General features: G+C 40.8%; 1 protein-coding gene across 2 annotated transcripts in view; it reads right to left on the bottom strand.

Moving 5' to 3' along the window:
- Positions 1-13,693, bottom strand: part of DIAPH3 (diaphanous related formin 3) — a 1,016,686-nt gene that overhangs the window by 743,947 nt on the left and 259,046 nt on the right. For both annotated transcript variants that reach the window (XM_077483143.1, XM_077483144.1), the window contains one exon: positions 6,103-6,177. In XM_077483143.1, coding sequence (XP_077339269.1) covers positions 6,103-6,177 — 75 coding nt within the window. The remainder of the gene's footprint in view (positions 1-6,102; positions 6,178-13,693) is intronic.

Here is a 13,693-nt window from a genome sequence, read left to right as displayed (position 1 = left end):
CCTGGCAGGCCACAGGAAAAGAGGGAGGGACGAGAGAGCGCGCCACCCCTCCTGAACCGTACCAGGCCACATGCCCTCAACATACCCCCCAAAGCACCTTGTCACCATGTTGATGAGGACAAGGGCCTCATCCCCACAACCCTGGCCGGTGGTTGTGGGGGCTGTGGGCGGGGGGCTTATCGGAATCTGGAAGCGCCCTGTAACAAGGGGACCCCCAGATCCCGCCCCCTGTGTGAAATGGTAAGAGGGTATAAAAGTACCCCTACCATTTCACCAAAAAAGTGACAAAAGTGTTAAAAATGGCGAGAGTTTTTGACAATTCCTTTATTAAAGTCTTCTTCTTTCATCTCATTTCTTCTGGTCTTCTTCCTTCTTCCATCCCTCGGTTTCTTCCTCTATCATCTTCTTCCTCCGATCCTCTGCTTCTTGCTCCGGTGTTCTCGTCCGGCATCTTCCTCCATAGCGTCTCTTCTTCCTCGCTTCCTTCTCGGGCCGCTCCACATAAAGGGAGGCTCCCGCTGTGTGACGCTTCTCTTCTTCCGACAGTTCTTATATAACGGAAGGTGGGGCCACCCAGTGACCCGGCCCCCTCAGACGCACGGTTCCGTTAAATATAAGCGTCAGAAGAAGAGAAGCGTCACACAGTGGGAGCCTCCCATTGCGGGGAGCGGCCCGAGAACGAAGCGAGGAATAAGAGACGCTGTGGAGGAAGATGCCGGACGAGAACACCGGAGCAAGAAGCAAAGGATCAGGTTCTAGGACACTGACCAGTCTTTAACCTGGCAAAAACTGTCAAACCAGTTTTCTCTGCTTAAGATAAACAAGTTGGAGCCCATCTACCAATTCTTCTGAATGCCTACAAAACTGCACAACAAATGTCATTTAACCTCGTAACCTGTCTCAGCCCTGTCACAATAGGGTTACATACACTATAGTGGAGTTTGTTCGGTGAGATAGCTCCTATTTTACAAAGTCTATCAACTTTGGAGATAGATTTAAAAAGTATATTTGAAAATTAGGGGATTATTCAAGTGCACTGCAATTTTCAGCCAAATTCTATGAAATTGGTCACTAAGGGACTCATTTATTAAATGTGAGAAGAGGAAAATTATAATAAGGATGAATTTACTTGATTGCATTTTCTAAAGACTGAACTTAAAACAATTGGAAATGCTTAGAAATGGTTCAAGGCACAAACCGAACATACATCAGCTGGACAAAGGCGTGTTAAATGCATTATTCAGACCTGCTAAAGAAAAGTATATTTAAACTTGTGTTATCTTCTATATGATTTTGTAGGCTTTGATACGAAGCAATCTTTCAGAACTTGACTGAGGATAGAGGCAATACAGAAATTTAAATATATCAAGGGAATAAGAGGTTTGAAATAAAAAATTTTAGAGGATCGAAAGTACTTAAACAAGAGGGCATACAGGAAAGCTAAGGGCTAAGCCCGAGAGTAAAGTGAAGAAGCACTGCTTGACTGACATTGGGAACTTCTAGAATAATTGAACATTTAAATCTGTATCAAATATTTAGAGCTCAGAAAAAGTGTTACAGAGAAAATTACCTAACTAAACAGTTAACTGAAAAGAAAGTAGCAATGCTTCTAACAGATAGGCTTGCATTCTAAACAATGGTGCATAAACCTCCTTGTGCCAAGAGAAAAAGAAAGGAAGGAGAACTAGGTCTAATAAGCTCTAGCAAGCAGGGCCCTCTGATTCCTCTTGTACCAAATTCAAATGTAACTGTAATGTCTGCCCTCATGTTGTAAAGCTCTGCGCAAACATGTTGGCGCTATATAAAACCTGTATAATAATAAGGTACAGACCCAGACTGGAATTTGGCCAATTCAACAGAAACTGGCTGAATGTCGATCCATGTAGGGGCAGGAAGGTTGTACTTCGATCGACTTCCGTACAATCAATGAACTTGGGTACAGCCAGCCTGCTGCATTTTACATGTGATTATTGTTAGTGACTGTTATAGCTGCTATATACAGTATAACCAGTGTTCTCCCTGCCATGTACAGTAAATCATTTTTCATTAAATTGTTTGCTACTATGTTTTTTTGCATCCTTGTGATATGCTCTATTCCTCACCCCCCCCCCCCCCCCCCAAAATCTCTGTTTTGTTTTGGACAAGCAGTGCATGCTAGTTGAGGTCATGGGCACTGCTCTATGCACACTACAAATCCCATACTCAATAGTCCCAGGTCCATCTTGGGAGCAAACAATGCAGGGTGGCTACATTCCTGCATACAGTGGGACATCAGAGAATGCATGTAGCCACCTTAAAACAGGAAGTTAGTTCAAAGCAAGCAAAAAAAAAAAATCTGGAATTGGCCAGCTGGCAAAAAGGTCAAAGTTAGGATAATCATGTCATTCCAACTTTCAAAAGGTTGATTGTGAGATAAAAATTCTACCAGAGATTAGTGTCCTCGCAGGATAAGTATGCACAGAAATGCCACTCCTGCCAGATTGGCTCACATTTATTGTGATGACTTCAAAACAGGGGATACAGTACCTGCCTGCTGAAAAAGCCAGGAAGTTGAGCCACCACACTACAGAAGCTCGAGCTCATGGCTGGAGTAAAACCACCCTGTCTAGAGACAGGAGGTAACTTATCCAAAATCAAAAGAACCTGCTTCTGTTGGATTCTCTTGTGGAACTGTACAAACGGGATCACTTTGTGCAAAACACAATAAGGTCCATTATCCTCATGCAACTTGTGCAAGCCCTGAGGCGCTGATACTGTAGTCTTGATAGCTTTACCTTAAGAAGCAGAACCCTGCCTGCATTGTGTCCAGGATGAGACCTATATACTGGAGGTGATGAGTTGGTATCAGGGAGGACTTATGAAAATCCACATACGGAAGTCAAAAAGTTGGCCTGATGAATGAAGGCGACCACAGAACAGATAGTATCCAGCCAAAACTTTTGGGGACACACAAATGTATTGGAGCCTTTGAAGCCTAGCTTGAACAAATACTTACTGTCTTGGGAACTGAGAAAAGATTCAAATGGAAGACCCAAAATTGACTCAATGGACGGAATGGGAGGATTCATCTCTGAGATAACCGAATGTGCATGGCCTTTCTGAAGTCTGCATCAACAGAAGATTGAAAACAAAAAATCTCTCAGGAGAAGGGGATGGGAAGATTACCTTGTAGCATGAGGCTACCCCTTGCTTCATCCAATTATCTGAAATATGTCACCTCAAAAAACCCACAAGAGCTAAAAGGCGTTAACCCACTGCTGCTGGTGGAGGCAAACCATTGTGGACAATAACTGAATGTGTGGAGGCGAAAAGGTTTGCAAAGAGGAACCTGCAACCTAAGTGGACTTGTACAGAGGAAGGGAAGGAGTGCCCTTGCATTGCGGGTTTCTATGCTTGTAAATTTGCCACAGATAGGTGCTCTTTCTCCCCAGTTGTGTTTTTAACAATTTAGTCCAGTGTAATTTTAAAGTGTTTATTACGTCATAGAGGGAACTTGTTAGAGGCTTTATCAACTTTAAAACATTTCAACCAGGGTTCTCCATTCATAAGGACAAAGGTGAGACATCAAGTCGTTTCAGACAATGCAGCATCACAAAGGAACTTGATAGTCTGGAACACATGCTCCTCTTTAAGGTGCTAAGGAACATTCTTTGAAGTTAGTTCTTGCTTCAAGAACTGGGCCCAATTAGAATGGAGAACCTTGGACTCTTAGTCATATAGGACCTCAGTGGAAGCAGGCGGTGGCTTTAAGCTGCAGTCAGATTGGTTCCCAAGTTGAGTAAGCTGCGACATAAAACCTTCCGAAGTATAGGAAAAGGTTTCTTAGTGAGAAAACAATTTAAGCGCATCAAGCAATGGCCACGTGGCAATCTGTCTTTTTCTGCCTCAGATGCAACATGATCCGTGCTTGCAAGGTGGCTATACACGGAGATTAATTCATTGACTTTTGGATCGCTGGGGCAATCAGGCTCTGCTCAGTAGGGAATTGTGCTGAAGCAGTAGAGATTTCAATGGGCTCAGGAAAGCCCAGGCAAATGTGAGAAGTTATGCGATAATTCCCTTTTAAACTAAGGACCTAAGAGTAGGGGTCCTAGCAGTTTGAGCAATCCCTTTAAAGGAGGGCAAATAAACCTGAGCTGCTGAACAATTGTAAAGGCTTTAGAAATAACAAAAAATAGACTGTTGTGTTAATAGGAATTCTACTAATACAGCAAGCCAGCAGATAACATCCTACTCGGCTGAAGCTGCTGAATCTTTAGCGCATGTGTGGGTTATTAGGTTTCATCTGCTTGAGACCTGGAACATGCGTCTGCTGTAAATCCACAGATTTCTAAAGATCTGTCCGAACAAATACAGCCCACTTCAGTGCAGTACATGCAATGTTTTAAGAGTGCCTTGGGAAGACCTGTTCTCAGCAACTGACTGATAAAACTTACAGCATTTTAGACACCTGGCCTGAATCTACCAGCAGCTGTTGGATAAAGTGAAAAATCTCTAAAGGGACCCTTACACCAGGAAAGCTGGAGAGAGACATCCATCCTCTTTCGTTTTTTGCATAGTGTTGTAACATTCTGTGGACTGCAACATACTGAAGACTGTAGACTGCAACATACTGATATATACTTTAGACCTAAAGTGCATGTTAAGTGTGTCTTTGAAAGAACAGGAGTAAAAAGTTTTAGCTTAAAGCAGACCTTCAGTCATTTTTTTTCAACTTTCCATCTATTAAATCTCATTGTTGTTTTAACTTTGGATAGTAAAACTTTTTTGTTCTGGCAGTAAATACCTTATACAGCCCACTTCCTGTTTCTTGTCTGGTAAAACGCCTAGGCCGCTGACATCATGCACAGCTCGCTCTTACTCTCATGATAGTTTGCCAGGCAGGGAGGGGGGGGGAGAGGGGGGGTGATTGGTTTGAGTCATAAGAGGGCCAATGAGAGCTGCAGATCTGGAGGTGTGCCAGTGTCTCTGTGTAAATCCAGGAAGTGAACAGGCAGCAGCTTCAGCTACCCACAGTTAAAATGGGGGTGGCAAACTCTCACGAGAGTGAGAGAGCTGTGCATGATGTCATAAGCATAGGCTATTGACGAGACAAGACATATGAACTGGGTTGTATAAGGTATTTACTGGCAGAAAAAAATGCTTTACTGTCCAAAGTGAAAAAAATAAGGACAGAAGATTTAATAGATGGAAAGATGAAAACAAATTACTGAAGGTCTGTTTTAACTAAAGAAGCAAACCAGTGTATTGATCATGAGATAAGTAGGGGTTGTTACAATATTTAGCATGGAATAACTGCAGAAAAACTTTACTCCAATAAATTATTTAATCTGTAGTTATTTTGGCTACCTTTAATATAATTGGGTAGGTAAGTAAATGACATTAAAGAGATCACTGAATATACTATATCAAGGGGATGACTATTCAGCCAATATACAGTAGAATTCTTGCTCTAACTAAAGACCAAGTTTCAACTCAAAAAAATCCATAAAGAAACTATTAGGGGAGGGGGAGAGGAGGGGAGAATGCTAAATAGTATATAAATTGGGAACTGTGATCTTGATCATAGCTTCACTATTTAATCACCCATACAGTGCATATTAGCAATCTTGACACATGCATGTTCCAGGTTGATGGCTCACCAAGCCGTCACAGGAAGATAAAGACAAAAGCTCCAGCGCATGTACCTCCAAACAATTTAGAAATAGCAGCTTCTAACCTCACAGGTTATTTTTAAGACCACACCTATAGCAATACAATACTTTTTTTTTTTTTTTTTTTAGCAACTTTTTGTCCTAAAGTAGCTATGGCAAATAAAAGAGGCCATGTGCTCATGGCATTTTTGAAGCATTATAATTACACCGTTGGGAAAAAAAAAAGCAATCTTATTTTTTTTTTTTTACATGTGCATTTCAAATATGAAGCAAATTGTGGGGAGAAATCAAAGAAAAAAATCTGTTGTAAATGACAATAAGAAAGTTATGTAAGCATTTTTCACCAATATCAGCAATGTAACAGAGGTTTCCAGTCAATGACATCTATGGAATTTTATTTTTCAATATACTAAGCATATTATAAATCAAACAGGAAAAAGAACATTACCTCTTCCTATCCACCATCCTTTCTAAAATATCGAGCAGCAATCCAAGGCCGTCGTGACCAAAGTTTTCAACCCAGCTGCAAAAAAGAAAGTAAACATGTTAATACAATAGTATTCATGACTCATACTACATATAAATATAATGTATTTGTAAAAAAAAAAAAAAAAAATGAGTACTAAGAAACTGTATAGATCAACCGTTTGTCACACTATACCATGACTAATTACATATAGACATTACAAATACAGGGGATATAATAAAATAAAAATAAATAAAACTTACCGTAAAATCCATTTTTGGAGTGCATAAAGGCTCGGTTCACAATGCTGCAACAGGAAAGCCATACAACTTTGCCTGTGACTTTTGCCTGCGACTTCCTTTCTAACTTGAACTGCGTTAGATACTATTTAGCTGAAATCGCACCCAAGTCGGACCAAAGCAGTGCAGGAACCTTTTCTAAAGTGGGAGCGACTTGTGTAGTATCAGTTAAGACGCCTGTTATAGGGTCTCAAGTCAGATCTCATGTCGCAGCAGGGTGAACCAAGTCTAAAGGACACAGGGTGAAGTTGTTTAGATATATTGTGCTATGCTGCTGTCTTTAGAATATTGGACATTGGTAAAAAAAAAAAAAAGCTGTAAGGATAGCATAGCATAACTCTTCCCATTCCTTTTATGCCTGTTTTGTAGTATTCAATAGTAGAAGTGGAAGGATGGAAAAGTAAAAAAACATGTTTTCTTAACTGTACTGAGTAGGAGCAGACAGAGGTTGCCTAATAACAGCAAGAACTAAATCAGGATGCCACAATGTCACTAGGGGACATACATGGGGATAATGTGGGAGACGCCCTATACAAAGGTGTGAGAGGCAAGTTGTTTTTGAAAAAGGACTGAGTGGACCTGAGAGTGAAGAATTGCCAATGGTAGTCCAGAACAAATGTTGATTCAGACCTGGAGAAAAGACACAAACTAACCCATGGAGTACTTTCTGGGATGGCATTACCTTGTCTTGCACCATGAGAAATATTTTTTTCCAGGTACAATGGTACATTTTGCAAGAAGTCAATTTTCCTAGGTGTTAAGAACGCATGACTAACTAAATCGGGTAGGGTCCTGCCCTTCAGGTCCTAGGCTTCAACAGCCAGGCTATTTAAACTAGCAACCCAGAAGCAGTGTAGTAAAATGGTCCTTAGTAAAGATGATCTTGACCAATGAAGAGTCTGCCAGAAATCAACTGAGGTCCAAGCACAATGTCCTCCTGTGCAGGTTTGATGCACTGAGACTCAACCGAATGCCCTCCACCAAAATCTTGAAAAGCAGATTAATAAAGAGTTTCATAATAGGTAAGGAGTATATCAGGTTGAACTGCTTCCACACAGTGACTAGAACATCCAAGGCAAAGCATAGAGGGTCCCTGGACCTAGAAACAAACCTGTTCAATTTGTTGCAGAACATAAAAACCAGAAGTCCCAAATCCAATGTCTCACAACTGAGACAGAGTTTCTAAAAAATAAAATAAAAAAAAACAGTGTACAGATCATTCCAAATGTTTATGACTGAGGATGTCTACCTTCCAATTTTCCACATCTGGGATGTGCACGGCAGACAGCACTGAACTTGATGTTCTACCAAGCAAGGACCAAAGGGAAGGGCAACAAATTGGTAATGTATGTAGTTCTGATGCGCTGAAAGATGGGGACATGCAAGTTGGCACTCTTAAAGTTCACAGAGGCTAGGAGGTCTCCTGAATGGAGGTAAGCAATGAATGACCCGAAAAGATTCCATGCAGAATTGTACCCAAAGGAAGGTGCGCAAATCATTTAGATCCAGTATGGGACAGACACCCTCCCTCTGGCCTTGGAGGGCAGTGAACAAGTTTAAATATAAACCCTGGAACCTACCCCTTTCTAGAACAATGTCTATGACTCCCTGAGATTAGAAATGTTCCAGCATAGCAAAGGGATGAGCCAATCTTAGGCAGCTGGAAAGTTTGATAACATGAGGCAGGGTGAAGGAAGAAACCAAAAATTACAACTGGGAACAATGTACTGAACCTGCACATCTGAAATGTCCATCTGGGACCAGTTGGCTTTAAAGGCCAACAGTGGTAACCCCCCTCCCCAAGTTGGAACACTTCCTTATTTAAACATTTAGACATTTAAAGTCTTCAGGTCTAAGATAGTGGCAATGTCCCTTTTGGTTATAGAACACAGAAGTGTTGACATAAAACCCCTTAAAACTTTTCTGTCAGTGGAAAAATGGCAAAAACTTCCAGGTTCAAGAAAGAAAGAGCGGTAAGCAGGACCACTTGCCTATGTAGAAAAACAGGTAGGTAAGATGAAGGGGAAGAAAAGTGGAATTGTAGCGTGGAGCCTCTAAAAAACAATTCTCTTATCCAGGCATCAAAGTTGCTTTCTAAACAGGTGTCCACAAAGGTCAAACGATATGCCTCCACTTTTGAAACTTGGGGCATCCCTCTAAGGTGAAGAGAATTCATAACCATAGGGTCCAAGGTTTTCACCTTTATAGAGCCCCTGGATTGGGTCTGGACATGGAGGTTTAAGTCTAGGAGTAAAAAAAAAAAAAAAAAAGAACTCTTCTGGGGTAAAGAGTGGTTTAGATAAGTTTGGGCTTCATTTGTTGGGACAAGAGTACTTTTAATCCCATAACATACTTTAAGAGGGTGCCCAAAGAGGCATCAAAAAGCTGTTAACCATTAAAAGGCACGCACAGCAAGCGGTTTGTATATTGCTGTTCCATAGATCTATGACAGCTGCAGACATTTCTCTTGTGCTGTCTTGTATCTCTCTCAATCACAATGTTTATTACAGCTAGCAGTTATCTCTATTACCAGAAGGTAAAAATTGTAAACTAGGCTGACACCTGCTTCAGTTATTCAAACCCTGAACTTGCAGCACCTTAAGGCCGGGTTCACACCGCTGCGATGCGGGAACGCCACGAATCCGCGGCGTTTTCCCGCATCGCACACCTCCCGCCGGCAGTTCACACTGCCCTATGCGGACGGCTGGGAGTGTCAATGTTATGTTAATGACACCCCCAGATCCGTCCGCATATCGCAGTGCGATCTGCCGACTCGCACAGGAATCGGATCGCATGGTGTGAACCCCCATGCGATCCGATTCTGTTGCGGACCAAAAAAAGGGTCCCGTGCGAGTTTGCTGCGGGAGCGCTGCGAATTCAGCCATACTATCTGTATGGCTGAACTCGCATCGCTACGGAGATCGGATGTGATTTGCGGTGCAAATCACATCCGGATCTCCCCCCGCAGCAGTGTGAACCCAGTCTAAAGGATAAAGGAAGTAAAAGAAACATAAGCTGTCTTTTTTTTAATGGCGCACTGTCACCACTGAGGGGGCTGACTTCTTCCCCGGTCTTTCTTCCAGGTTCATGTGCAGGAGCAGTCGGTTCCAGCATGGAGCTATGAAGGTCTAGCAAAGTATGCCGGAACCTTGCGTGCGCCGGTGATGTCACCGTCTGCATCCAGGGTGAATATCATCATCATTATAGGCTTACCTATAGGTAAAAATCACCAAGTAGGCTTTACTATCGCTTTAATGTTACTTTACCACAGGGCTGTCTTACCTCATTAGGGCAACATATTTACCTAAGCTTCTATACAGTACTACTTCTGCACCCTCCCAGTCTGGATGCCCACGGCAATGTTCTGTTCTTTATAGCACAAAATTGTCATTTTCATATAGCACAGCGCTAGGCAGGCATTGTGTGTATTCTAATAAGTAAGCTCTTAGGGAGTCAGCCTGACATCTCCTAAAATATTCTGCCCCCCCCCCCCCCACCCACCCCGGACAGTCTGGGACACTGTACAATTTTCTGCCAGTCTCATCTCCCCAAATAAACCTCTTATGGACTTCATGGCAATCTCATGCAGGTGTAGGGCTGAAATAACTAATCGATTAATCGACAACTAATCGATTATGAAATTAATATTTTCATAATCGATCGGCCAGTAACAAAGGGGTTTTAAAAAAAACTAAAATTAGCCCTTTATAGTACAAAAATAGCAAATAATCACTACTATAAATACCACTTTCACAGTTCTACAGTTAAAAAAATGAAGCCTTTGCAGTAGTGATTATCTGCTTTTTGTTGCAGTATAAATGGCTACTTTTAGTTTTTTTTTTTAACCCCATTAAGTTACTAAACGCCTTAGATCTGGTTCACATCTATGTTTTTTTTTGGTGCTTTTTTGCAGAAACGCACTACAGTTCATTTACATGGTTTCCTATGGGACACGTTCACATCAATGCTTTTTTCAGCCGCTGTGTATTTGGAAATGGTCAGGGACTTTTTTTTTTAAAGCAAAACAATGCTTTTTTGGTTCAATATACTTCAATGGAGAAACTGCAAAAAAGCATGTAATGGGTTTTGCAGCAATTTGTGTTTTTTAATCTGCCCAACAACAAATTGGCCAAAAAAATGCAAAAACTCAAATCACAGCAAAATCACATGTGCAAAAATCAAAAAGCACAGAAAAAAGCACTGCAGAAACAGATCAAAAGCAAACTACATACCGAGCCTTATGCTGGCCACATGGATCCATTTTCAGACAAAAAATCTTTGTACATTGAAAGAATGTTGTTTTGAAATTTTCACACCACACTTCTTTTTTTTTTAAAGGTAATTAACTGATTAATCGAAACAATAAATTGGCCAACTAATCGATTATGAAAATAATCTTTAGTTGCAGCCCTATGCAGGTGTGAAACCATCTGCACAATTACAGCAGGAAAACAAAATTAACACATGACAAGATATTTTGCTATCTTCAAACATATGATGACAAACACATTTTGTCTGGAAGGCCCGTTGATGCTTATATCAAGTGTGCCTCAGACCCACACATTATAGGTCTCATCTCATTTCTCTAGACACAACACAGACTGGACCCAAACACGGGAGTTCACCAAATCTGATTCCACCAACATTCTACCAGTGGAAACAAATTATAAAATACTAAACAGATGGCACCTGGTGGCCCAATACAACCTTAATTGCTAACCATTGTGCTTCCACAACTGCAGACAAAAGAAATCACATTTCTCCACGTGTGGTGGACATGCCCTGTGGTATTTATCGATTGGTCTTAAATCTCATAGGTATCGAGGGGACAGACCGGAACCTATTGCTTGCATGACGCCTACAGATGTACCCACAAAACTTTCTCTTTCACTCTTTTTATCTGAATGCCCAGCTTAACGGCTTCGGTTATTACTAATAAAATTACTGCACACAGTTTGCCCGGCCTGAGCAAATCACTGACTATACGGTCTTTTTGAACACATCTCTCAAATGACAAAAATTTTTCACATATTTTATGGTTTGCATTTCCACTTCCTTTATTGATTTTTTTTTCTGGTTTTATAAAAACAAACTGCATATACTGTTCGAAAAACACTCATTCATTAAAACACTTCATCCATAAAACACAAAAAAAAAAATCTTAAAATCAAAAAACACAGAAGGTACAAGACAGAGTAATTAGATATGTATACAAACTCATTAAGCTCTGCTCAGGCAGAAAACATTGTTCATTTTTCTAATTACATGGCCCTCAGGATGACACCAAATAAAGTAAATGTTTCATTTTTCACAATTTGACTTACAATCGTTCCATATTTTTAATAAGCTGTTCAAGATTCCAACTACTTTTTGATAATATAAAAAGTAATAATTGCTGGATTTCAACCTTCTAATGGTAAGCTTACAGATAATCTCACAAAGAAAGCTGAAAGGTTTTGAGGAACACACTGTGTTGTAAATAACAAGCCCACATATTAAAAAAAATGGATGTATGTTACACCAGAGTGATTAAAGGCCAAATAACTTGCTAAATTACAATAGATTAAGGCTTCATGTACACGGGACGTTGTTCAACCTCCTGAACGATTTAACTTGACAGCTAGAAACAGGTGTTTAAAAAAATTGCAGTTTAGCCGCGTTTATATGACGCATTTAGCCGTGCTTGCATCTAGAGGCATTTGTTTAGTTTTCATTTTTTTTTCTTTTTAAAAATAGTCAAAAATGAAAAATGCCTGTAAACAAAATGTGGCTAAACACGAGTTACCGTGTTTGGCGTTTGAAATGCCTCTAAACACAGCTTCTGAACACATTTTTTTGGGTTCCAAAAAAAGCCTCTAAACGCAACTACCTAGAAATGATAATAAACAAACCTGTGTACATGTACTGATAAGATAACAGAGGAGAGTTCAGGAGCAGTTTTAAAAAAAAATGCCCAACTGCTCCTAAACGTCCGTTTACCAGCAGCAGTGTACATGAGGGCTAACAAAATTCAAATATATAGGGCACCAAAAGGGATATTGGCATGCATTAAAGTGGTTGTAAACCCTTACAGACTACTCTGACTTACAGGTAAGCCTAGATTAAAGCTTACCTGTAGGTCCAAGAAATATCTGCTTAACCTACTGTCAGGGCTGGCTTAGCCCTTCCTTCTCTGGGCTGGCTGCTCAGCTGTCGGCTAATTGCCAGCTCTCATCTCTCTCCACAGTTACCCAGCTGTTCCTGATCCTGCTCATCTGACCTGCCTTTTTTCAATGACATTATAAAAACAAAACATCACGTCAGGTTGCTTTTGAATGTACCCATAAAAATAATAGCCATGCACGGTTTAGTAAATGAAACAAATTGTTGTTATATCAGGTAGCTCTAGCCCTATTGCTAAAAGTAGTCCTTTGATTTTCAAAACAGAAAAAAACATAGCTAATTTTAAGCAAAAAACACAAAATAATTCATACACTGGTTAAAAATGTCCAAACTACTTAAAAAGGTGCCCCACCACCATACCAGTTGCACTGTTTTTGTGGGTTTCCCATTGGCAGATTTCACAGCTCAGCCACAGTGGTTTAATCCTAAACTCAGCTCACACTGGTTGCACAGGTGTCCTGCTCACTCTGACTACCAGCAGCTGAACGTTTCCGCTTACTTTTCTGGACTCTGAGGCACTTAGGTTAATTTCCATTCTGACCAAAGTTCCTGTAATCAGGATTTGGAGGTTCTTCTCACAAAACTCTTCTAACCTGCAAAATGCTGTGTCCATAAAAAGGACTTCAGAGAGCAATCCAATGAGTACAAAAAAATTGTACTCTCCTCTCCAGCAAGACTACCTCGGAACTCCTCATACTGTGTGTGAATGAACCACAACAGCAGTGACTCGAGAGCAAGCCTGCTCAGGTCCCCCCATAGCATGCAACACTCTGCAGGGGGAGGGGCCAGGAGCGCCGGCGAGGGACGTATGTACAACATGTTTGATACTTAGGGGAAAAAAAGGGAGCGTTTAATATCGCTTTAACATTTTTCTTGTGAAGGGCTTAAGTGCTTGGTTGTAAGTTTAATTTTTTGCAATTCATTTTCTGGTCCCTATCCCCTCTACCCAGCAACACCCCACCAGGGAGTATACCAGGGGAACATAACCAGCCAACAGTAAAGCCTAGTACAAACGATCAGAAAATTGTATGAAAAATCTTTTGAAGCAATTGTACGATATTCTGAGCGCTAGTACACAGCTTTCGAAAGCCGATCATAACAGGTCATGCAAA

Source organism: Lithobates pipiens, unplaced genomic scaffold (assembly GCF_037356315.1).
Source record: "Lithobates pipiens isolate NorthernLeopardFrog02 unplaced genomic scaffold, aLitPip1_a1.2 Scaffold_16, whole genome shotgun sequence".
NCBI classification, from domain to species: Eukaryota; Metazoa; Chordata; class Amphibia; order Anura; family Ranidae; genus Lithobates; species Lithobates pipiens.
Note: the sequence above shows the minus strand (reverse complement) of the source record. Positions and strands in the feature narration are given on the sequence as shown.